General features: G+C 35.4%; 1 protein-coding gene, 1 long non-coding RNA gene and 1 other non-coding gene across 4 annotated transcripts in view; 2 read left to right on the top strand and 1 right to left on the bottom strand.

Moving 5' to 3' along the window:
• Nucleotides 1-19346, bottom strand: part of LOC114901764 (26S proteasome complex subunit SEM1) — a 40164-nt gene extending 20818 nt beyond the window's left edge. For both annotated transcript variants that reach the window (XM_029233887.1, XM_029233889.1), the window contains exons 1-2: nucleotides 19164-19346; nucleotides 2689-2782 (exon numbers count right to left, since the gene is read on the bottom strand). In XM_029233887.1, the coding sequence (XP_029089720.1) occupies nucleotides 2689-2782; nucleotides 19164-19239 (170 nt within the window). In that variant the 5' untranslated portion in view covers nucleotides 19240-19346. The remainder of the gene's footprint in view (nucleotides 1-2688; nucleotides 2783-19163) is intronic.
• TRNAE-UUC lies at nucleotides 7041-7113 on the top strand. Its single transcript has one exon. It is a non-coding gene; the product is annotated as a tRNA-Glu (tRNA).
• A 67-nt stretch (nucleotides 19347-19413) lies between the features above and the next one.
• LOC114901234 overlaps nucleotides 19414-27517 on the top strand; it is an 82050-nt gene continuing 73946 nt past the window's right edge. The window contains exons 1-2 of the long non-coding RNA XR_003795084.1: nucleotides 19414-19515; nucleotides 24597-24675. This is a non-coding gene — a long non-coding RNA (uncharacterized LOC114901234). The remainder of the gene's footprint in view (nucleotides 19516-24596; nucleotides 24676-27517) is intronic.

Genomic DNA, 27517 nt, shown 5'->3' with positions numbered 1-27517 from the left:
TTAATTGTTAAGAGAAAAGTGCTATTTTCTGACTAATGAAAAACACCCTCACCCCAAAACCCACTTGGGAGGAATCTGACTCTTCTGAATAGCGAAGGAAGAAAACTCATTTGGCTTCAACTTTAAAAATTTCAAGAAGATAACAAAAAGAAAAAACTGATACATGATTAAAATCAAAACACAAAATAGGGATCAACAGAGTTGTAAGGCCTGAAAATAAGTATTCTAATAGCATATGTTTATAATGAGAAAGAAAAGAAGGGATGCATTAAAAAAAAAAGGCAGCAAGGTTTTCTCTGATGTGGCAAAATAAATAAACCTAAAATAAATACAAAAAGAAAGTGGCAAAAACTTGTACACATAGAATTAATTTAATCCCAGAATGGAATGAGATCTGCAAAAAGAACAAAAAGGGCTTCTGAAAGCCATATATGGCTAAAGAAGAATGAGAAGAGAGAGATCCAATGCTCAGAATAGATTTTAGAGAAAAAGCAAGATTACTGTTCAACAGCTACTGCTCTATCTTGTCCATAAAACTGCAAAAAGAAAAACAACATCATTAAGACAAAATTGAAAATTAAGACAGATGAGATAATTCCAAACTACATTAAAGTAGTTTAAAGTTTCAAGGCCTGAATAATTACATCTCAGAGTACTGAAAGAAGGAAAAAAATGAGAGTCAGCAATTTTGAGAAATCATGGAGAATTGTAAAAGAGCCAGAATAACCGTGAAAGGCAAACTGTACTATGTCCAAAAAGGGGAGAAATGAGATGGGTAAAACTGTTACTAGTTTCCAGCAAAATACTAAAGTCTTTAGAATGTAGGGTTTCTGAGCCCATAAAAAAATGCAGTTTAGAACAAAAGCTACTGTACCACTACTAAAAATAAATTTTAAAAATTTAGTATAAATTATCTCACTACTTTTTAGAAAAATGTACTAGAGACTAGGAAATTAAAAGATTGCAATAGAACTTCTATATCATGGTTTGAGCAAAGCAAATGATAGTTTACACAGATATCTTTGTGGCCAAGATAGATAATGTATGGGTTGAATCAAAACAAAATTAGGGAGGAAAGAATTGTCTACAAATGGTGCTGGTATAACTGGATATCCACATGGAAAAGAATGAAGTTGGACTCCTATTTCACACCATATACAAAAATTCATGCAAAATAGATCAAAGACCTAAATGTAATAGCTAAAATTCTGGAACTGTTACAAGAAAACATAGGGATAAATTTTCATTACCATGAATTTGGCAATGAGTTCTTAAAAGAGTAGATAAATTGGACTTTTGTGCAAAGAACACTACGAAGAAAGTGAAAAGACAACCTAACAGAATGGGACAAAATATCTGTAGATAATATGTCCCATAAGGGCCAGAATAAATAAGAACTCTTACAACTCAACAACAAAAAGACAAACTTTGAAAATGGGCAAAGGACTTGAACAGGTAGTTCTCCAAAAAAGATATACAAATGGCCAACAAACACATGAAAAGAAGCTCATCAGTATCATTAAAGAAATGCAAATCAAAACCACAATGAGATACCAATTCATCCACTAGGATGGTTAAAATGAAAAAAAAAAGAAAAAAAAAAGGTTTTGGCGAGGATGTGGAGAGGTTAGAAACTTCCTATATTGCTGGTAGTAATGTAAAATTATTCAGCTGCTGTGGAAAACAGTTTGACAATTCCTCAAAAAGTTAAACAGAACTGCAATATGATCCAGCAATTCCACTAAATCCCAACAAAACTGAAGAGATATTCAAACAAAAACGTGTAAATGAATGTTCACTGTAACACTGTACACAACAGCCAAAAGCTGGAAACAACCCAAATGTCCATCATCCGATGAATGGATAAACAAACTGTGGCCTATGTATACAAGGAAACAGTATTTAGCCATAAAAAGGAATGAAATACGGATACATGTTACAACATGGATGAAATTTAAAAACACTATACTAAGTGAAAGAAACTAGACATACAGATCACTCATGTGATACCATTTATATGAAATATCCAGAACAGGAAAATCCAGAGACAGAAAGCAGATCAGCGGTTGCCAGGGGCTGGAGGAGGAGAGGAATGCAGAGTGACTGCTTAATAGATATGGTGTTTCCTTTAGGGTGCTGCAAATGTTTTGGAATTAAATACAGATGATAGTTGTATGACATTATGAATATACAAAATGCCACTAAATTGTACACTTTAAAACGATTAATTTTACATTATATAAATTTTACTTCAATCGATTGATAATCAATCAACCAATCATTTTAGGTAGATTTGTACATGAATATGGAAAAATACACTCCCAACACCTCACTCTCCATTCCAGTTTGAGAATCACCAATACATTGGGTCTGAGCACCCTATGATTCTAATTTCTGCTGAGTTGTTCAATATTGATAGAAAATTAACAGTGACAGAATTAAACCTACAAGGATTAAAAAAAATAGCAAATATGCTTCTAGTTAACTACTTTTATAAAGAGACTAGAAAGAACAAAAGTTCTATGCAATTACACAAAGTATTCATGTTTAGAAACACAGGAGATGAGGCAATATATCTTACTTTTCATAATTCGAAAATCTATTTCAAAGGCAATTGTCATATATAAGTTACATATTCCATGCTTACAATTAATACTAAGCTATATAAAAATTTGGCTTAAAACTTACCGTAACTGATTGGAGAAGTCATCCTCTACATTGTCATCATCCCAATTATCCTCCCAGACATGTGCATCTTCATCTTCATCTAAACCAGCCCAGTCTAAAAACAGAAACAGATGCCATCTAAATATTTCTCATACATTACTTCCATAAATACAAAAACTTCAGAAAGCTTGCTACTGAACTCTCTCAATTCAAAACATCTAAAACCATATCTATGAGAAATGGTAATCTTCCTCTTTAAATCTCAATTGATGCTATCTTGTTTTCTCAATTCTTGAATTTGCAGATTTAAAACAGTAGTTAATACAAAAAATTCTATTTGCTATGAAAATTTATTGTAACTTCAGGAGGATATTTACTGTGCTGATAATTTTTATAAGGTCTATTACAAAATCTTTCAAAACACAGCACCAATAACAGAAAAGTAAGTTGAATAGCAGGACAATACCGGCCTGGAATTTCAAAACTGCTAAACATAAAAAAAGATAACTCATACTCAGATAACAAAAAGTAAACCAAATATTTTCTTAAACATGGTTGTAAAACTGTGTTAGAGAATGTCCTTATTCTTTAAGACACACATGCTGAAATATTTAAGAATCGTGTCATTTTGTTGACAAGTTTACTTGTAAATGCTTCTGAAATATATTTTATATCATACATATCTATCATACATATGATAGAAATAAAGTAAATATGACAAAATGTTAACTGATGAAACATGGGTGTTTGTTGCCTTCTTGTTTTTTGAGGTATAACTGACATATAACATTATATTAGTTCCAAGTATACAACATAATTTGATACTTGTATACACTGAGAAATGATCTCCACAATGAGTCTAGTTAATATCCGTCACCAACAGTTATAAATTTTTTTTTTGGATCAGGACTTTTAAGACCTACTCTCTTAGCCACTTTCAAACATGCAATAGAGTATTAATAACTATAGTCATCATGCTATACGTTACATTTCCATGACTTATTTTTGTAACTGCAAGTCTGTACCTTTTGATCCCTTCACCCATTACACTCCTCCCATTTGTCCTTTATTTAAAACTTCTATAGGGTTAAGTTTCAAAATTAAAATCTGAGAAAACTAGTTTTTAAAAAACCAGTATGGAAATCACCTCTGGAAGCTTTCCTGATTCCCTCTCTTCCTTTCCTTCAGAGATTAGGTCCCCTCTTTTGTGTATATCTATCACAGCACCTACATACTGTACAATCATATTTATCAGTTTATATGCCTATGTCCATTACTAGTATCTGAGCTCCTTAAGAATAAAACTCTTTTATTTACCTTTGTATTCTTAAACCACAACAATACCTGTTGTGCATATGCACGACAGTTGGTTGTGAAAGATGCAACGAACTCTAAATCAGACCTTGTGTATTTTTGCTTGATCCCTCCCCTCCAAAAACAGTAAGCATGAGTTACACATGCTCTTAAATGTGTCCTAGTAGCTTCATCTTAGTAATTACTTATTAGAAACATGGCTAAGAACATTTCGATCTTTTAAAAAAAAGAAGTCAATAAGAAAAGGTATGATTTAGGCTTTTCTTATAAAGCACATATAGATTTAAAGGTATTCAACAATGGTTCATATGGGTATTATATTTGTTACATTATGTATCTAACAAAAAATTTTAAATGCCATATGTCAACATCATGATTTAAGAATATAAGAAAGTACCTCCATTTACCTGGTCCCCCCAAACCAGAAATTTGGGAGGCAGCTTAGCTATCCTTTCTCCTTCAACTCTCATAACCATTCATTATATCCTTTTGATTCCAGCTCAAGAATCTACAGAGTTATAGTCTCCTCCTCCCTATTCTTGCTGCCACGGTGTTAATTTAGGAGGGATTATTCCATACTTCATGGACTATTATTGTGGTCTTTTTTCTGTCCCCTCCTCTCTAATCTTACAGTCTGTACCCTCTTCCACTGATGCCCAAAATGACCACCATTCCTGTAAGTAACTATGCAAAACATTCAGGTAGGAAGCACATTTTATTAAATTTGCAACTCTAATGTCTATAGCTGAGTACTGGGCACATAGTAGACACTCAAAAAAATGTTGGGTAAATGGAACTACATTTCTCAAGTTCCCTTCCTCTGAGCGGTCAATCTCGAGAAAACAGAGGGCAGTGTGTGGTTTCAGTGAAGTCCAGAGTATATATTTCAAGATGGAAGAGAATAACAATATCTTGTATTATGAATGAGTCGTGTAGAATTCTCAACTGTATTTACTCTAAGAATACTTTTGAGACTTGCGATCATCTGTTTGAATGCTCCCTGAAGAGAGATCATGCGGGAAGTTTCTTTAAGATATTAGTGCCTGAAAAGATGAAAGTTTCTCTTAGGCAATTTATTTCAGGTTGCTAGGAAGCTCAGTCAAATGTATACTCAACTTTAATCATTGGTATAGGGTAGTGAATGTATATTCATTAATAAAAACTTTCAATAATCAAAAATACTGATTTTTATTGGCCTAAATGTTCTTATATCTCCCAGTAATATTATTATTCTCAAAAAGGAAATATTGTAATGATCTAAATTCAAATCCTATACTATTCTCTGAGGTCCTCAACAGTAGTAATACTTAACAATACTAAGTATTAATTATATCTCAAAATTAAGTTGACTGGGCTACAGATATCCTTACATGTTCTCCTTTCTTATAGAAGTACCTTTCAAACTGAAAATTTTTATTCTATTTATGAATCTACCTATAGTTTTTAATGAGAGTAGATTAAGAAGTTAAAGTAAAGGAAATCACATTTAGGATTTCCTACAGTCTACGGAAGAGTGATGAGAAAGCTAATGCAACCAAATTTTTAAAAATAGTATATCTGGGGACTTCCCTGGTGGTCCAGTAAGTAAGACTCCACATTCCTAGTGCAGGGGGCACGGGTTCAAACCCTGGTCGGGGAACTAAGGTCCCGCATGTCAGCCGGTGTGGCGAAAAAAAAAAAAAAAAGAAATTAAAAAAAATAAAGATAGTATATCTACTTCCAAAGCTAAAGATAAAAAACATTTCTGAACTTTTATAAACGAGCAAAGTGACTTAGTTAAGTCAAGAGTTAATCATTAGGTATAGGGCTAAAACAATACTGTTATTCTCATATTGCCATTGCAATCAATAATAAACTGTTTAATATGTACATTGTTGTATACAAATTTTCTTTTTGTTTTTCTAAGAGCAGAGAAATCTCAGAAAGAAGGGAACTACTTTAAGGCAAAAATAAAGGGGGCAGAAACTGAAGCATTAAGTATACAAGAGAGGAACATTATGTAAAGATGGTACAGGTTGCAGGCTAAGATCAGATTTTAAATTAAAAAGGGGCTCAAAAAGTAGATATATTTCCCTAATACTAAATCATCAAGAATCAACTACATGATTTTAATTCTTTAAATTAAAATTAAATAAAACACTTCAAATCATAGAAATTCAGATTCTTGTACCTTTAACTTATTATAATGGAAAAATGCAATCCATTATTCCTTTTATAGCAAGTGAATCATGCTATTCCTCCCCATTCCCTCCAGTCTTCCTATAACCTACAGTTCTGAGCTATCTAATAATATTAATGGACAGCTTAGGAGTTTTTGTTTCTTGATTTGTTTTAATGACACTAAACATTCCAGTATAAAAAATTCACATAAAACTATTTCATTAAAACAATGCAGCAAAGTTTGGCTTTATACTTCAAGTTTTTATAAAATGGCTAAGACTGAAGATTATTTAAAATTACAGAATTTTGGAAACAGAGAAAGCCTTAGAGATCACTGTATAGCATACCCCTCTTTGCTTTGAAACCACCATTACCACTACCAAAAAAACAGAAAGTGAAGACTGTCTTACAAGAAAATATTTATTAACTTTTTTCTACCGTTATTTCACAACCTCAAATCCTAGACTTTAAATATACTTGGGTTGAGCCTAGAAATAAGAATTGTCAAACGAAATATTTGTTTCACTGATATTTTAAGGAATCTTTATAAAGATATCTAATAGAGCTTAATGTTCCACAAAATAATTTGAATACGTTACGACTGTATAATATGCTCTTGAGTAAAGAAGGTGACATAACTCAAGTCACAATTGAACTTTAAAGTTCTAAGACACCAAGCCTCATATCGGCCTGAACCACTTCTAACTAACCAGTTTCCTAAATTTTTAAGGAAATAAATTGTCAAAAGATTCAAGTTAGAAATATAAAAAACAAGAATATTTATTTCACATTTCTCTGCTAATCTTGTAAGCCTACCCTTTCCAGAACAATAAAAATACAGGGCCCACAGGACTTTTAATCTAATTATGGCTTGATTCAAAATGTTGATTTCAGGGAATTCCCTGGTGGTCCAGTGGTTAGGACCCTGTGCTTTCACAGCTGAGGTCCCAGGTTCAAACCCTGGCTGGGGAACTAGGATCCCACAAGCCACATGGTATGGCCAAAAAAAAAAAAAAAAGTTGATTTCAATATTGTTAATACTGATGTCATTCAAATACCTTCAAGTTGACTTTAATTCTTTTAACTTTAAGAGACTAAAAAAACATACTTGTTAATTTGTACCCTACTGTCTCAGAGAATCTAGAACAAGAAACGTAACAGCTTCAATAACTTATTTTGTAGGAGGTTCAATCCTTAACTCCATAAAGGCTAGGGAAGAAAAAACAATCAAATTCTTTATGTAATATGGGAAATACGAGTTTGAACACGGTCTTTTTTTGTTTCTGTTTTTTTGTTTTTGGCCTCGAGCAGCATGTGGGAATTTTAGTTCCCCGACCAGGGATTGAACTGGTGTCCCCTGCAGAGGAAACGTGGAGTCTTAACCACTGGACTGCCAGGGAAGTAAGTCCCTGAACAGTATCTTTTTCAAAATTTTAAAACTAGTACAATTTTTAGCTTATCAAGTTGAATTCTGATGATCATTTAGCATAAGGATCAAGTATCTCTCCCTCTGGTAACAACCATCTCATGTTACTTTAATGGCAAGGAAAGGAAAGGGAAGAAGGTAGAAATAAAGTCCCAAGAAAAATAAACTGGCTCATGAATGGAGGGAAAACAGTATTATGAGCAAGATTTTAGGTAGAGGACTTCCCTGGGACACGGGTTTGAGCCCTAGTCTGGGAAGATCCCACATTCCGCGGAGCAACTAATCCTGTGCGCCACAACTACTGAGCCTGTGCTCTAGGGCCCGCGAGCCATAACTATTGAGCCCACGTGCCACAACCACTGAAGCCAGTGCGCCTAGAGCCCATGCTCTGCAACAAGAGAAGCCACCGCAATGAGAAACCCGCGCGCCCATTGCAACGAAAAGTAGCCCACGCTTGCCACAACTAGAGAAAGCCCGCGTGCAGCAACGAAGACCCAACACAGCCAAAAATAAATAAATTTATAAATTAAAAAAAAAAACCGATTTTAGGTAGAACACACACACAAAAAGATTCATGACAGTAGCTCTGTATTTCATTCGTATTATTATACAGTATTTCACAATTATGACACTACTGAGCATACAAAGACAAACCAGAATCTACAATCTATTTTAGGTGGAAACTTTAAAGATTTTCTTTATTAACTACGAATGTACTGAACTATATTACGTAAAATGTTTAAGTGATAGGGTATAACATCCCCAAATTTATTTCCAACACTTGTAAGTCCTCCGTATTATACATGTTACAATATATATAAACTACAATATATGTAAACTCAACTAAATGAAGGGGAACATAAAAAACATGTGACTGTTGTAATCTCTGGATTTGGCAGACTTCTCTTGCAAAACATCTCTGAACTGTGTTTTACTTTTCAATTATAACACTGCACTGTTAACCATGCAATTTTATTTAATCACTTACTTTTAAAGCATTAAACCCAGAAACAGCTTTTAAAAGGGCAAAATAATAAAATCAAACAAGGATACCTGATTTATGTCTAATGTCTTCCTTCAATACGTAGATGACTATAAAGTACACACTTTATCTTCAACACTAAATGCATTGCCAGGATTGTGATTATTCATTTAAATAACCACAGCTGTGTTTACTTCAGTGTGCAGGCCTCCAGATGTGTACTGGTAAAAAAAATTACCATATTTTAAGAAGTCAGAATTGGAAATAACCAATAACAGATGCCTAATACATAAGTGTCTAGCAATTCTAAATTATTTGAGACTTTGCCCCCAAATTTGACTTTGTTCACATCTGCCAGTGAGAATTACATGTTGGACTAGCTTTAAATGTCACAAATCTGAGTTACCAAAGATCCCACATACTTCATCTAAGTATCACCTTGACATTTAAGTGTGAAAAATGGTTCTCTCTCAATGTTTTTAAAAGTACTTACTCTCCCCCACCCTCCAACATACCTTCTGAAATTTCTAAAAAGTATAAAGTATACCACTTTGGAGAAAAGTAAAGAGGAAATTCTATTTATACCAAATAGGGTTGCAAATGTTCTACTTTAAAGCGATTTTCAGGAGCATCAATCAAACTCTCATTCATTCCTTAACAGTAAAGCTACTCTGAATATAAATAAACTAATCTCCAACAAAGTTGCTTCAAATAAAAAATGTGCATGTATATACAGAACATTACATGAAGAAAAATATAAAACAAACAAAGGAAACATGCTGACTTTGGTTCTCTTGGTTGATTAGTGCTTTTATTTCTCTTTAATTCTATAAAATTCCTCAAAGCCATTAGTTATTCTAATCTTTTCCAAGCACTCATGCCCTACACTCATACTGATTCTCTCATTTTGATCCTCCATATTATTGAGGCAAGAGTATCCAATGTAGGACACTTCCCTGGTGGCACAGTGCTTAAGAATCCGCCTGCCAATGCAGGGGACATAGGTTCAAGCCCTGGTCTGGGAAGATCTCACATGCCGCGGAGCAACTAAGCCCATGAGCCACAACTACTGAGCCTGCGCTCTAGAGCCCACGAGCCACAACTATTGAGCCCACGTGCCACAATTACTGAAGCCAGCGTGCCTAGAGCCCATGTTCCGCAACAAGAGAAGCCACTGCAATGAGAAGCCCGCGCACTGCAATGAAAAGTAGCCCACGCTTGCCGCAACTAGAGAAAGGCCGCACACAGCAACCAAGACCCAACGCGGCCAAAAATAAATTAATTAATTAATTTAAAAAAAAAGAAAAGAAAGAGTATCCAATGTGAACTCAACCATCGGTCTTCCATTAATTATGCAAGTGCAAAATCACAATCCCTGATTTCTTACTATCAAAATAGCTGCCAAAGCTCCCTTGTAATTCTTGCATCACTCTTCCCTAATAACAACCTATTTCAGGCCCTGAGTCCTCACCTAAGCTATTTCAACAATTTGCTAATTAGCTTCCCTGACTTTCTATCCTTTCAAATTCTGCTGGGTTAATTTTTCCTAAACTGCCTACTGCCTAAAGGAAACATACACATATCAAACAAACAAACCAACCCCCCCCCCCACGTCTCATCTACCTAAGGATCAAGTCCAAAGTGGTCATTTGGCTTAAAGCTTTCCATGATTAGACCCCAAACTACCTATGTAATTGCAACTACTATTTCACAGCCAAATAAAATACACATACACATTGATCTTCCACCTCCAAGCATCTACTCCTCTTCCCTTTTTCTGGAAACCCCTTTCCTACACTTCTACCTTTTGAAAGCTCTGTTCAAATGTTGCGGCCTCATGCGGTACACAACTGTAAATAATTTCCCCTTCTTTTCAGCTGCTGTTGCACTTTACTATCAGTGGTTTAATCCCCACACCACCACCACCCGCTTCCACTGGAAGGAAACCAAGTGAAATCTTACCCAGAAACCCAACAGAAAAAGACAGTCAAAAGCAAAGGTGTTCTGGTTTACTTGGGTGTGGGGAGAGAAAGGCTTGGAGTGCCCCCTCCTAGCATAAGCACTTGCAAAATACTAAAAAGCTCAAGTCTGGCATGAAAACTTACTGATCTCCATTGACATTTATATCACTAAGTCCAAAGACAAATATCTACCTAAAGAGTCAAATTTGCCTCTGTGCAGTCTCTAGTTAACTTTGTCCTTGGTAAGTTATTTTGCTGAGCCCCAAGTATAAAGCTGTCATAAGGCTGCTATGAGGATTACATAAAACAATGTACCTAAAGCGCTTTGTACCGATAAACGGCAGCTAGAATCATTCTCGCTCTGCACCTTTCAGTGCCAGATGTATAGGGAGCGCTCTACAAACATATATCGAAAGAATAAATCATTTATTATGGGCTAATCACACCAAGGAAACTTAAGGGGTGATGGAGGTAAAAAGAGAAACAGGTTGCAGAATAAAGATACCATTTCTACCAAGCATTACATCAATAACAGAGCACAAAACTGGAAAAAAAGATATCTGGTAAATTTTTAATACTTCAGAAGAGTGTAAGTATAGTTTTTGAAACTTTTATTTTCCCCTCATTGTTTTCACTGTTCATGTCTTTCAATGAGTTATGCTTAAAAACAACATTACTACGTAACAATGAACACCTGTCACAATTGCTTAATGCTTCTTCATTCCATTGAACCAGTTAAATAACTAATCAAATAGTTTTTCAAAGTAGTTTTTACTGTTTAATATCCTGAGTCACACCACTCACAACCCCCTGGCAAGCACTAATATCTTGATTTGGGGGGGGGGTTCATTCCACTGTATCTCTTTATACCTCTTGTACATTTGTATGCATCCTTAAACAATACATACTATTGTGTTATGTATCTTTATATTTTATATGAATAATCAAACTATTTTTTAAAGTACTTTTGGAAAAACTTTTGACAATATTTTTTAATTTATAAGTTTTTAATATTAAAAAAATAATCAAATAACCCTCAAGCTCAACAAGCTTAATTTTGGATACATCTAAAATTACAAAATATTTGTTGAAAATGGTTCAAATTAAATAAATACCAAACATCATGCAAAATCCAAATCCTTAAGTAGATTAGGAGGGAGAAAAAAAGGAGCCTAATGTTCACAGAATACCAACTTTGTGCCAAACTCTATGCTACACATTTTACACATATATCATTCTTATGGACTGAATGTCTGTGTCCCCCAATCCTGAAATTCATATGAGGAAGTCCTAACCACCCTCAATGTTATGGTATTTGGAGATGGGGCCTTTGGAAGGCAATTAGTGTTGCATGAAGTCATGAGGGTAGAGTCCTCATGAGATCAGTGTTGTTATAGGAAGGGAATCCAGAGAGCTCCCTTTCTCTACCTTGTGAGGATATGGTGAGAGGCAATAGTCTGCAAGCCAGGAAGAGAACCCTCAGCAGGTACTGAACAGGCTAACATCTTCATCTTGCACTTCCCAAACTACAAATTGTGAGAAAATAAATTTCTATTGTTTAAGCCACTCAGTCTATGGTATTTTGTTATGGCAGCTCAAACAGACTAATACAATCATACAATCGTTACATGACTGATTATTATCCACAAATTACATGAAGGAACTGAGGATTAAGAAGGTAACAATTAAAGGAAAAACGCAATGGTCAATCTTGCTCAAAGAAATCAATCCAAATCAAAATGATGCGATTCCATTTTCATCCCTCAGGTTTGTAATGACTAAAATGTTTAATATGGAGTGCAGGTAAAAGGTGACCTGTAGATGGAAATTTGTGTAACCCTTGTAAAAGGTAATTTGAGAATATGTCAAAATTCAAAATGCACCTGGTCCTGAATGAGGTGTCAGAGCCCAAGCAGAGCCAGGAAGGCATTCCTGTGGAGGGGCAGTGTTGTGTGGTTGGTGTGTCATAGCCAGGACAGAGTCAAGAAACCATCCAATGCTGGAGTAAGGAGAAGTGACAGTGGCCTAGCATAAAATGTTGAAGCCTAAGTGAGATAAGGAGGGGATCTGTGGGTGTAGGGGACAACAAACATTGGTTAGGGAGGAGGATAACCTAATAGACAATGACCCAATATTTACAATAATGGGAGCCAGGTTTCTCACTGCTGGGGAAGAAAGTTACAAATGTGGAAAGGGAAAAAACTAGAATGAGCCCTGTGGTGTTGAACTGTAAATTACAGATACCTATGTGAACTCATGGTTTTATACAAACACATACATAAATAGATGTATATATGTACATACATTTGTCTACTTCCTAGTTCCTTCCATTGACAGCATCCCAAAAGCCATTAGCACAACTGGAGGTAAGATCTTACTTTCCAAATATCATTCTCCACTGAAAGCTATGCACCTTAAAGGAATGGCTGATTCCAGGACTGGAAGAGGAAAAGTATAAGATTAGCTTGGAACACCTACTTGTGTCAGAATGCTAGGAAATGCACAAAGAATGATGGTGACTTGTCAAAAGGTCACAGAAGACAGCTTGATGGGATTCCCCATGTACAAATTGGGACAATCTGAATATCAAAATAAATAATAGCAACAAATTATAACCCATCGAATGAGAATTCATGAGTCTATATTGATATAAATACACAAATGAATAAATTGAAAGTTTGATAATGAATGGAAAACTGTGGTTACACAGTTTCAAAGTCCCTCCTAGTAAAATATCTATTAATTACAAAGGGAAAATCAGTAATCTAACAATGGAAAAGTCTCACAGACACTACCTTAATAAAGTTACCATCATCAGCAATGGAATAAATGAGAATCATGTTCCACCTGACAGGATGCAATGGGAATACAGCATCACTACTATGATATTCCCGCCAAGGTGCAGAACCTAAATCGAATCATATATAAACGTGAGCCAAATCCAAGTTGAGAAACATTCTATAACTGGCCTGTAATCTTCAAAAGTGTCAAAATCACAAAAGTCAAAGACAAAGAGACCTGCTGTAGACTAAAGAAGACTAGAGATATGACAACTGAATGTAATCCATGATTCTTAATCAAGACATTATTAAGACAACTGAAGAAAGCTGAAAAGGACCTATGGATTAAATGACAGTAATATATCTGTGTGTTAATTTCCAATTTTGATGGTTGTACTGAGGTTATGTCTTTGTAGGAAATACACATTAAAATATCTAGGGGTGATGAACATCAGGCTGGCTCATGGAAAAAAAGGTTGTTTGTATTGTACTTTCAATTATTCTGTAAGTCTGTAATTATTTCAAAATAAAAATTATATTAAAAAAATTAAAATGAACCTGCCAATTTGATCTGGCAATTTCCTAAGAATTTATCTTATAAACAAAAACAAAGATGTAAGACGTAAGAATATTTGCTGCAACATATTCTGTAACAGAAAAAAACAAAACATAAAAACAAGCAAACAAAAAACCTAAAACCACCTAGATATCAATAGATATTTATAGATTATTTATTGTGCATACAATAGACTAGTAGAACACAACTATTAAAAAGCATGAGGTAGATGTTTATATTAATGTGAACACACGTCTAAGATATATAATGTAAAAAGAAGAAAAACTGTATATGTAATATGGTCCTTTGTGAGGATATATACAAACACACACAAATAAATATATATATGTATACATATATATAAATTCAGGAAGGACACTGAAAGAACTGTTTAACAGTGATTATACTGGAGCATAAGTAATGTTTTTGGGGAAAGTTGGCGAGAAACAGTGCTTTCACTTTTTAATTTATACCTTTTCATAGGTTTAAATTTTAAATAAGCAGTTACTTGTACAATTATCCTACATATTTTGCTGCAAAAATATTTTAAAGGATTTAAGTAACTAGTACAAGTCGACAAGTTAAAAACTGATGCACAATGAGATACCACTACACCTATCAGAATGTCTAAAATTAAAATGACCATGTGTTGACAAAGACGTAGAGTAACTAGAACCCTTATACACTGCTTGTGGGAATGTAAAATGTATAACTACACTGGAAACAGCTTGGCAGTTTCTTAAAGTTGAACATAAACCTACTGTAACGCTCAGTCATTTCACTACAAGGTGCTAAACCAAGAGAAATGAAAGCATATGTTCACACAAAGACTTCTACATGAATATTCACAGTAGTTTTATTTGTAAGGGGAAAAAAAAGGGTAATTGGAAAAAAAACAGGAAATGACCTAAATGTTCCTCAGAAAGTGAAAGAATAAACAAACTGTGGTATAGCCATGTAGTGGAATATTTCTCAGCAAGAGAAAGGAACAAGCTATTGATAAACGCAACAACATGGATGAATCTCCAAATAATGATGCTGGGTACAAGATGCCTGAGGAAAAAGATACTGTCTGATTCCATTTATATAAAATTCTGGAAAACGCAAATTAATCTATCATGTCAAAAGGAGATCAGTGATTTTCTGGGGATGGGAAGGGATGTGGAGAGGACTGACAGGGAGAGATTATTATAAAGGGACACGAGTGAACTTTTGGGGGTGATGGATATGTTTGTTACCTTTTTGGTGGTAATGACTTCTCTGTTGTATTCATATTCTACAACATATAAAATTGTGAATTTTGAGGGAAAACAAAAAGTTGATGGATGGTGGATTTTGAACCTAGGTCTGATCCTAGATTCATCATGCTTATTCCATCCTGGAGCTCAAAAATTTTCTTCTTGCATATGATTACCATGAATGGACATCGAATAGGCACTTTATCATTCATTATATCTATCTTTTTTCTTAAAAGATTTTAGTAACATGAATTCTTCATTTCTTGCTACCACCATGCAACTAATTTAAATATGTGACATTATTTATGTGTCCACTATATTACATTTAATAACTGAAAATACCAAAGCCCTTTTGGCTCTAGGTAAACTGACTAGTACAGTATCTGACATAGTCAGTATTTAACTAAGATTCTAAGGAGCTCTTTTGTTGATGATTTAGTCCAGTTGGTATCCAATGTTCACATAGATATTTCTCAGTGGCATTTTTCACAGGACAATTCTTCCTTGTGCAGGACTGGTCTATGCATAGCAAGTATTTAAAATCCTTGACCTTTACCCACTATATGCTGGCAGTTATTTTACTTTCTCACTTGACAAGTGAATGTGATATCCAAAAATACTTTCTTGGTTAAGAACCGCTATAAGATGTCCTACTTTGTTAGGCACAGGCGAGAGTGCCTCAGTTATTCCAGAATGCTAGCAGCATTAGGGAACAACCAGCCTGCTTCAGATAACACAGCAGTTCCAGTGATTATAGAAAAATTATAAACTACTTGGTATAATAGTATTCTCTTGTAAACACCATTGCTTCTGAAGGCAAACTCAGGTTCATTTTAAATATTCTTTCCCTCAAAAAAAGGAAAGAAATCTCTCAATTCTGGCATAGGAAGAACAGAATAAAAGAAATGAAAGGCCCACTTGTTCTTCCCATTTTCACTCTCATCCACTTCTAATTGTAAGAGAAATGAGATTAATGAAAATATTTTAATACCTTTTCAATATATGTCTGATTTGAAAAATTGTTTGAAGTTTCAAATAAATTATAGAGTATTTCAGTTTTAGGCCCCACCCTGCTACTATTAACCTAGCTGTATGATCTTGACAAGTTCTAGCTTCTCAAGACTTTTAAGTTGCTTTCCAGTTCTAAAATTCTAACCATGCCAAGCCTCCAAAATGATATTAAATCATTCCCAAAACGTTGAATGTCTTCCAACAAATCTGATAGTCAATGAGTTTAAACAGTCAAGAAGTTGCAGAATTCACAAAGATCCTAAACATGATTTTTAACAGTTCCTACTTAATGACCAGATCACACACCCACCAATTAGAATTGTGAGGAACTGCCAATGTAACACAGATCCACAGTCCAAATGATAAAAAAGGAGCATTTGTTTCTTTGCACCTTCAGAAAATCACCCCACACGTCACACCTCACACTGAAGAAGAGCTATTCAGAAGAAACAATGAAGTCTCCATGAAAACGCATTATCTTAGTTTCCTTTTCAAAACAGAAATTCTCCTTCCTTATAATGATTGAATTGACATCTTACCAAACAAGTTCTTATCAGGAATAAGATGTAGCAACAACACCCTCAAAAAATATACAATTCTGTAGTCAAACCAGGGATACATAATTTCAGTAATGCTTTCATGTAACAGGCTCTTAACTGCAAGCTACCCTAGACAATGGACATCATTCACTTTCTGGAACACAGAGACCCAATGGGCCACTGAAAGTAAGACCTCCTCTAGATTGATTAGATGATTACAGGCAATTTTAAGTTGTATCTACTTGTGAGTTTGTCAATGGCATAGTCACCATAAAGACAATCACAAGAAAAAGAATCTCCAAAGAAGGCAAAGGACTTGGTAATTCAGGGCACTAATAACTGATCTGAAAACTCAAATACTGAAAGATTCAAAACAGGCCAGTTTCAAAGTACTGCTTCTCCAACTTTACCTGTCTGAGTTAAAAACCAGAGAAGAAACACACAAAAACCTAAACAAGCAAAAGCATTTCAAATGTTACTGCTCATTCTAAATAGAAAATCTCCTGAATGAATGAGGTTCTACATATTCAAACCTGAAGATGACAGATTTTCTGTAAGGTGACCAATAAATGGTGAGTTACTTATGATAATAAACCAGTCTGTTGTGGGAGGCCTGTCTTCAGAAAAAATATTCTTTGCTTTTCCTTTTAACTTTAATGAGATTTTTTTTTTTACTATGTAACTACCAACATTTTGAACAAATTGATGTTCCCAACATAAACTTAGTACAAGAATTACATATTCTGCAAAAGCTGATGAAATGAAAGTTGCTGAAACATCATATGTATCATCAGGCCCAGTTATCTTTAGATCCTTTTTAAGCAGTCAATTCTCGACTACTTATTTTAAACACAGGTTCACTCATTCGACAAGCATTTACTGACCGTCTACCATGTGCCAGGCACTTAGCTAAACGTTAGGGATTCAGGTTAAAGTTTGCTTGGGTTGGGGACTCAGAAAGACCTATCAGATCCTGACGACCACTTAATGGCAAGCTTTTAAAATCTCTGAGCCTCAGTTTCTTCAGAGATGTGATAATTAGACTATATAATGTAAAGTGCCTAACATAGTATCTTGTATATGATAAACAATAAATGCTAACTATATCAAATATGAAGTTTGCGTTAGAAGCAGATCCTGATCTCAAGCCAGATTTTTACTACATAGCTCACTGTTGGAGGATTATGAACCAACTTGAAAGTGAGATCAAGAAAACATGTCTGCACAGATAAATCCACTACCAAAACAAAAAACAATCCCCACAATACATAATGAATCCCAGAACTGAAAATAGATGTGCTTTGGGTTAGTTTACGAGTTTGTGTAGTATGTGCTCCAAGGTCTTCTTCCACTAAACAACCCAGTACCCTATAAATAGAAATAACAAATGTTACAGCTTTCTGGCTTTATGCACAGTAGGATCATGAGGGAGTACAACTCAGGACCATTTTGGTGAAGCAGTAACTAATGTAACAGATTTGTAACCATTAACCACAGTTCTCTTCCTACACCTTCAGAAAGGTCACCCAATAGTAACCTCCTTTTCTTATAAGATATTTACCTTACGCATAGCAATTAGTTGATAAAACCAACAATTCTGAAACCCTGATTGGCAACAACGATCTAACAAACAGAAGCAGTACAGCTAAAGAGTTTTAAGAGTGCTAGTGTCAACTGGACCAGGTTCCCATCATTTCTAGCCAGTTACGTGACACTGGGCAAGTTTCTTAACTGTTCAAGCTTCAGTTTCTTTATCTGAAAAATGTAAATACCAGCTCCTACTTATTAGGCTTGTGAAAATGAATTAAGTTAATAGAAGCAAAAGACTCAGACAAGCAACCACCCAAACAATGTTAGCTATTTGCTGGTACCTACAACGAGAAAACTAAAGCTCCTCTCGGTAACCATGAAGCTAATAAAAATGTAGACGTTTTACGGTCTTATAAATCCTTAAACTTATGTTAGTTTGAAGTTAAGTGATCAAAAATTAATGAGGAACAAGAGGAAGGCAATAACGGGAATTAAGCCCTAACACCTGATCCTCCCGTTCTACTTAACAGGCTTCATATGTTAAGTCCTAAATGTAGGCAGCATCGGCCTAACTAGGAACAACAATTTAATTCTGGAAGGGTTCAAGGCAAAGGAAGACTGCTAAAACTAATAATAATAACAATAACAATAAATAAAGGGAAAAGGGATTATGTAGACATGAACGAGGTGGCGGTAACCGGGCTGAAGAGGAAAAGGCCCCCCCATCCCGGCCACCGGGCTAGGGAACCAGGGTCCCCGTGGCTCCTCCCAGTGAGGAAGCAGAAGGCATTTAGCCTCACCGCTGAGGTGAGTCCCACCGTGACACCTCGACCCGAAGTCGGTCGTGGAGGGTCGCGCGTGCAGAGCCTTGAGAGCCAGTAGCGGGGTTCCAGACTTCCCGCGGGTGCCTCCCGGCCGAGCCCTTCCACCCGCGCCGCCTCCACTCGGAGGCCTTAGTCACTGTCCGCGCGGCCCAGAGGCCGCGGGCGAGCCGGTTACCTTCTGCAGGGAACTCCTCGAACTCGTCGTCCTCCTCCAGCAGACCCAAGTCTACCGGCTGTTTTTTCTCTGACATCGCGACCCTCCGCGGCCAAAACCTCTCAGTCCAGTAAGAAAGTTGGACCTCTCACTTCGCCTTACCACAGCCCCCACCGCCGTTGCAGCCTCCCAGGCCGGCTCTACCATAGAGACGCGGGAGAAGAGCAACCGGATAGCGCGAGGGATGCTGGGATACTGGAGGTCCGCCCAGCGCTTCCTGCGGATTTAGCAGCACTTCAGAGTTAGCAAGGTGGATTATTTTGTGCGTTTACCGTCTTACGCGGACCCTCTGACTTGACAAACTGAGAACAGGGTAGGTTTCCGTGACAGGAAAAGACTCATAATGTGTGGAAAAAAAACCCACCTTTACTTGGTTTAGGCTGAGGGATGAAGTACCGGCTAAAGTTCATTAAAAGCCTGCCAAGTGCCAGGCCCTTAAATTAGATTAACTCCACCCTTAAACCAGTTCCCTAAACATGGTATTAAATGTCTCCACATCACAGGAAATTCAGGTTCAGAAAGAAATAGCCTACGTCACTGAGGTACTGCTAGACAACCCAAAAGCAGATTTGTTTGCCTGACTTTAATCTCCAAGCTTTTCCATTGTTCAGTGTTCTTCTGTCTTGCGGTTAAGCTGTGGTAAATAACCTGTTAAACATTGTGCTGCGTGTGTGTGTGTGTGTGTGTGTGTGTGTGTAATAACTAGTTTAGAGGTTATTATAATACTGTGTAAAACTCGATATATGTAACATTTTATGGTGTTCAAAATAAGTCATTTTGAATATAGTTGTGAACTACATAAAACTTGACATGGTATATGTATATGTAGTATAATAGAGGAATAGTGTGTAATATATAGATACATAATTGGGTATTATTTTAAATTTTGATACATATGTTTGTATATTTAAATCCCATTCCTTCATTCAACAACATTAACTTATATCATGTACTAGGCACTGTGCTGAAAATCAAACATGTGGAGACAAAGGCCTTCCTTCAAGGAGTTCATATTCCACTCAGAGACATGTCAACAGATAAATCACAATGAAACACAGTAACACATTTGAATCTCTATTTTAAAATAAAATTATCTGAGAAATGAACAGAGTGAATGGGCATACAGAGAATGGAGCAACTAAATAAGAGCACAAATTTGGACCAGAATTTGGGAACCTATAATTAGATGTAAATTTAAAAAAATAAGATGATTCTTATAATACTCTTTTGACTTGTATTGATTACTGAAAACATTAGCTGTCTTCAAATTAAGTTCAAAGTATGTGTAATTTGGCATGTTATATAAGTAAATATCAAATTAATGAAAGAAAAGATGAGGAAGATCTAAAATTGGAAGTAAATGTAGACAGTGAGATCTCTTAGAGTTTCATACTCTCTATTATGCCCTCTATTGTACATATTACATATGCCGCTGACAACCCACACACCAAGGTAAAGTTTTGGGCAGTTTGATTAGGCAGCAAAGAATAAAAAACAAATCACAGATCTGAGACAGCCATTTTGTGCAGAGATAAAAGATTTTCCCAAGGACATATCTGAAGAGACGGAAACATTAATGACTACTAGGAGATGGATAAGGGGTGATTTGGGACTAACTGCTAGTAGGTGGAAGGTTTTTTTGTGGAGTGATAAAAACCCTCTGGAACTGGATAGTGATGATGGTTGCAAAACATAGTGAATATACTAAAAACCACTGAAGTGTACACTTCAAAATGGTTAATTTTATGTTACATGAAGTACGTATATCTCAATTTTTGAAGTGCTATAAAATTTTTGACCAAGACGTCAAGAATTTCAAATTCTAGTTTCTGGGCCTATTATATAATCTGATATGTGATGACGTTTGTATTAATTCTTAGCAAAAGAACAAAATCAGTGGCAGTATAATGATTTTCCCCTAAAACTGAATATATTCAATTAAAGGAATAATTTTAACATATTATTGGCCCGGGGATTTTTGTAGAGACTAATGCCTGTGGCCAGCAATTTGTTATGTAAGTGAATATTGAAACACCCGTGTTTGAGTAAATATCAACAACTTTTTTTGCACTTAATGTATTTATTTGAAACTTTAAACGTCTTACTAAAGCATTCTAATATTTCGTTAGAGTGCCATAGGCAGTATAGCAGGCACCTCTGTGCAGGGGAACAGAACATTTATTACAAATATACCGTGTTTCACTGCGCTTTCCCCTGGAAGAGCAGACTTTACACTTTCTGGCGGCATTTTTTTTTTTTTTTTAGTCCTGTGGGTGTTATTTCCTCTTGAATATATTCTTTTATTTTATTTGATAGTCGACAAGGTGGATCTTTTCAGGGGACTCTTAGAAATGCCACAAGAAGGACCAGGTGCGGGAGTACCACTACATTCACCAGAATGGTCAGTTACCCATTCTCTGGCTTATTGCTAACAAAAATTGCTTGTAAGTCATTTTATTCTGTGCACTAAGGCTACAATAAATTTTAAATGCATTGAATGAACTGCAATTACTCAAATAGAAAACCACTTTCTTATACCATTTTCGAGTTTTCCAGAGGATATTGAAGTTTGCCAGATACTGATTGGATCGATTAACTCCTTTCATAAATTTATTTTACTCTAATATGCAAGTGGGCTTAGTTATCTGATGGCCAGTCCTCCTGTCTTCTTTTCCTGTAGATGCTATGGAGGCATCATGAATAGTTGTCACCATGCAGACTAGCCTGTTGTCTTCCCTTATGAGAAGAATCACTTCTCCCTTCCGTAAGAATGTCATTTCTCCCCTCTGTAGATTTTTAGATTTCTCCTTTAATTGGTTTGGTAGACCACAATCTCTCTTATAGTCCCACAAACTCTGGTTTTATTTTTCAACAATATTTCAGATGTGGACACACTGTTGTAAAGATTGTCTGGTTAATATGGTGCCATGAACCAAGATTAGGTTGTAGGACTGATAATACTGTTTCTTGCAGTTTCTTTCCTTCACCCATGTAAATCTCAAGGTTGCATATATATTTGCAGTTTCGCTAACCATCCTGACCAAAATTCCATATTTTTCAAGTTTTCCAGGATTATAGGTTTTGAATCTGAGTCGTCTTCTCCACTTTATCATTGCCTCCTCAAGTGATAGCTCTTGTTTGGGTATATAGATCGATTGAAACTTTGGTAGAAAATAATCCAGAAGAGGTTTAACATTTGAAATTCTGTCTGTAGGAAGTGGAGTTTCTGAGTTATCGTTAAAGTGAAGCAATGTCATTATTTATTTGAACCTTCGCCTCATCATAATCTTTGGAAAGATAAGTGTTTAAAGTAAGGGATCAGTCGACCAATATTCTTTCCAGTGTGACTTCCTTATTTGTCCCATCAAAATTATTAATCCAAGAAACTTCTTCATGTCACTATTGGTTACATCAGTCCATTTTAACGTCTTATCATACTTTTTGTATGATTTTTTTATTCTGTTGGTGATACAAGTTTGTTTGAGAAGCGACCAACTCAAAAAAGTCTTTACCAAAAATTAATTCTGTTATTTCACTAACACTTTGTGAGTTATTACATTCAGTAGTTACACCTGACACACCTGTAAGATCTTCTAATTTTCATGAAATGTTGTCTTCAATCCACTCTTCTGTAGAAGCAAAGGAGCATTCTCCAGCACTGTGAGTTTCATTTTCACTTGCCATATCAAAATCAATCACTAAGGTATTTTGTCTTTTTGTGGGTCGAATATTCACATCATCTGAATCAGGACTATATTCTGAAAAACTGTCATCTTCTGAGACAGTAGTATATATGTCGCTCGGACAATCAAAGAAAGTATCTGCATAAAATACACTGAAAAATTCTTCCTCACTCAAAATTTCATGATGCATCATTTTTGAAAATTTTACGGTAATAAATTTGTGTTTATAATATACACAAGGTTGGAACAAAAACCTAACGGAGCAAAATATGAATGATAACAACATAAGTTGTATAATGAACCCATGATCAATTTTAAGCTCTAACAACTCCACAGGGTGATGTTAATTGTATCACTCTCTGAAAACGTATTGATACGTCTCTGGTCAGTAACATTCGGGTAACAAAAGACGTACTAATATGTCTTTGGGCAATAAATTGTTAAAAAACAACCTTATGTTAAATCCCCAATTAAAAAATTTTACTGATTCGTTAAATCCAGAAAGCTGGAACCACTGAAATAACTTCTCATTTTAATCATCGTGACACATGACACAATGAACAACTTCTCATTTTAATGGTCATGGCACATGGAAAAACTTTGGAAAATGGTAGCTATTAAAGTGTAAGCAGCATTATTACTTAGTTAAATTAAGCACATAAGAATATGTATTTGATGGACCAGCATATAAATCCAAACTCAATCCAAACCCCTACTAAACAGGGGTTTAGGCAAATCACATAATTTCTCTGAAGTACATTTTAAATATCTCAGATCCTGCATACCAACCCTCCTAAAAGTCTCTAAACGTGGGTTTTGTTTCTTAGATGGTATCTTGGTGATACTTTGCAAGGAAGTCAGGCCCTCCACAAGTTAATAATAATGATAATAATAACAACAATGATAATAATAATAAAGTAATAATAGGTAACATGTATTTAGTGTTTACTTTGTATGAGGTACTGTGCCAAGCCCTTTCTGTGTATTTACTTATTGAATCTTCCTCACAACAGCCCTATTAAGTGAGAACCAAAAAATCCATTTTATACTTATGGGTACAGAGAAGTTGTGATGTGGCCAGAACCACAGTACTAAGAAGTGGTGGAGCTATTAGATCCTAAGGGCTCTCTTAAAGGATAAGAAACAAACCATATCAACGTGTGAAGAGGCAGACAGTTGACACAAGAACGCCTGGAATCATTTCTTTCTAACACTACTAAACATACACACATGTAGGAAAATGGCAAAAACACATAAATGTAGATAGACATGCAGAGGGCAGAGGGCAAAGCCGTAGAATGAAGAAGAAAACAACCTTAGGATTGACTTAGCTCTCTGGAGGGGAAACCCTCCACAACTCTAGTGAGAAGCATTGTAGTTAAAACTATTCCTTTACCTACATATCAGGTCATATCTATAATTAGTTGATTACATTTGGCTTCACAGGAAATCAAGTTAGAAGCAGATTTTATAGTAGGTGATTCCATTTGTCTCAAGCAAATGAAACCTAAAAGTTCCATTCGGGATCCACATGCTATAAGTTAAATCACAAATACCTGAATCCTTAAGTTTGCTGTGGAGTTGACCATTCAGTAACTAGGCAGAATGGATCAATAAGACTGACCTTTCTATATCTATGTCCAGGTGAGGGATTGTTAAATGGCTGATATCTGAAGGACCAATTTCAAAGGCACTTTCCTTTTGACTTTAGGAAGGAACAGCTAATTGGCTGGCCATGAAGAACTGAGGAGGCCGACCTACACCTCAAGTCTCTATGATGTCTTTTCAAGGTATGTAAAAAGCTTTGGCTCTACCTGAGTTCAAACTCAGGCTTTGCTACTTACCAGTTGAGGGGTCCTAGAAAATTACTTGCAGACATGGTCTTTCCCCATTTAGAAATTACATCCTAGGTAGTAGCTTCTTTAGCTTCCATCAGTCCACCAGAATAAAACTTCTAAATTTTTCTGGAGCAAATATTTGGGACTGACTGTGTTTCCAGACTATAATGTGCGTTCATATCTATGTTAATCTTGTTGAAATGCAGATTCTTACTCATTTGGCTTGCCTAGGACCTGAGATTCTACTTTTTTAACAAGCTCCCAGGTGATATCAATGTTGCTGGTCTGGAGACCACATTTTAAGAATCGAGGGTTTCAGTGAAATGTAAGGGAAAATATCTGAGTTTCTGAAAATTCATCCAGCCAACAAAACTGTGTGACTAGTCCATAACTTGTTGTGGTTCTTTTAACATTGTAGGAGAGAAAAAACTTTCCATCTGCTCTCCTAGGTTCAATAGCTGGGTCTATAAAATAAATTTATGACAGGCAGATTAATAGTGTTAAAGGTAAACAAATTTATTAATTTTTATTTTAACACACTGGGGCATCACAGAAAAAAAAGTGAACACCCCAAATAGCAGTGAGATCTGAGAGCTTATATACTGTCTTAATAGGGGAAGGTGGGAGATATAGGCAACCTAGGGGAGAGTAAATGATTTTTAAGAATGATAAATGGGCTCTTAGAAGAATAGATGGGAGATATGACGATAGTTTGTGACAAAGTTTATCTGGGTTTGGAGTTGAAATCTAGTGTCTTCCCAGGTGATAAGAGTCAATCCTCGGGAGGGGATTTATGACAATTGAATTCCTTTTGGAGGATCTGTCTTTAGGCAGGTAAAAGGAAGTTCAGAGAAAGCTCTTGCCATTTTTCATGTGTTCAGCTCACAATAATATAACAAAGCGGCATATCTTGGGGTGGCATGTCCAGAACTCCTTCAACAGCCATACTAAATTCAAATGTTTGCTTCTCATTGTTGGAACTTTTCCTCTGAAATGTTCTTGCTCCTTAATCATTAGGAGGCTCAGCTCTTCTTAGAGGGATGTATAACAACTCACATTCACATCTTCATTAATATTATGAGTACTGTACACTCAATGATTGGTTCTGGACTTTGAGAGGAATTACAATCCCAATAAAAGATTTCTTGGATCTTTTATCATGAAAAAATGCTTGGACAAATAAAAATGAGAAAAATTGTAATTGTAAAATAACTAAAATCTCTAGATCTCATTGTAAAGCAATTAATAATGAATAGAGAAATGGTTACGTAAAATTCAAATGCTAATAATGATAAGTACTTAATCTACCATAAAGTAAAAGCCCAGCCAAAAAAAAGACCCATCTTGCACCAGAATACATGTTCAAAAATCAATATTTGCATGCCCAAGACTTGTTTGAGAAGGCAATTATGGTCTCACAAGTAAATCATAAGAATTTTTAAAATTTAGTAAATGCTGTATTTATGTGACAGACAAGAACCACTCTGAAGGAATCATTATGGTTTGGGAAATGATATGCAATTTCAAAATCATCTAAATCATTTCAATTGCCTGTATTTACATTTATATAATGGGTATTTATAATGGTGATTATTTTAGAACTTACCTTGTTTTCCTGGATCTCACATTGGTTTCTATGGGAACGAGAATGGCTCTAAAGAGGAGCATTTTAAGAACTCTTTTCACATTCAGTGACTGCTAACTGAACTGCAAATTCTGTTTGTTAAATGGTTTTTAACACTTAAATTTTAACACAGAAATAAAAGTTCGGCATTTAGCTTCATAAATCATTTTAAATAATAAAAACTGTTTTTATGAAACATCTGGCACATTGAAACATTTGAAAACAAAATAACTAGCTTTAGGAGCTAATAATCTGTTCACGTTATTAAATTCATTAGTGATTAATCCATATTAGCCATATGCTTGCTCTTGGAAAATTGTGTAAAGAAAACTTCATCTGATATATTGTTGTAATACATTTTCCCTGTTATTGATAGAGATATATTGTTGTAATACATTTTCTCTGTTATTTCTGTGTATTATGTGTGTGTATATATTTTTTCCTTATCTTTGTAAAAATCCCTTTAAAAAGCAGCGTAAAATGTTCTATGTTTAGAGTTTCCCATTACCAATGCCTCACCCATCCTCTGCTATTATTTACCCTCGTACTGTGTTGTACCTTTACTATGCTCTTACACCAGCTGGAACTTATTTTTACTATTTTTTGAAACAAGTTCATAAGCCTTCGAATTTCAGTTTTTCTTTTTCTTGGAATAGATTCTTAGATCATAAAAAGCTCGATGTCTAACTTATGTATTACATTTGTGCAGTTTAATGTGTTTAATATTTCCCCACATTTCATGTTTTCCCATAAACTATTTTTTTAATTCCCTGGAGAAATGATAGTTCAGTGTATTTTTATTTAAATCCCTCTCAAAGTAATTAAAAGCCACTAAAAATAAGAGAAGCTTATTTCAGAAGAGAGTGCTAAAACTAAATTTTTGTTATACCCAAACTGTAAAAGATACCGGTTGAAAGCACATGCATCCCATAACCAGCTTATGTAATAGCTACTCTGGTTATTGTTGACATATAATCTGTGTCTTGAATCCAAAAAGTACAAGTTGATGGCAGAATGCCCGACAGGGTGAAATAAGTGAGAGTGTTTTTTTGTTTTTTGTGTTTTTTTGCGGTACGCGGGCCTCTCACTGTTGTGGCCTCTCCCGTTGCGGAGCACAGGCTCCGGCTCCGGACGCGCAGGCTCCGGACGCGCAGGCTCCGGACGCGCAGG

The sequence above is a fragment of the Monodon monoceros genome, unplaced genomic scaffold (assembly GCF_005190385.1).
Source record: "Monodon monoceros isolate NGI ecotype Baffin Bay Population unplaced genomic scaffold, NGI_Narwhal_1 Super_Scaffold_2, whole genome shotgun sequence".
NCBI classification, from domain to species: Eukaryota; Metazoa; Chordata; class Mammalia; order Artiodactyla; family Monodontidae; genus Monodon; species Monodon monoceros.
Note: the sequence above shows the minus strand (reverse complement) of the source record. Positions and strands in the feature narration are given on the sequence as shown.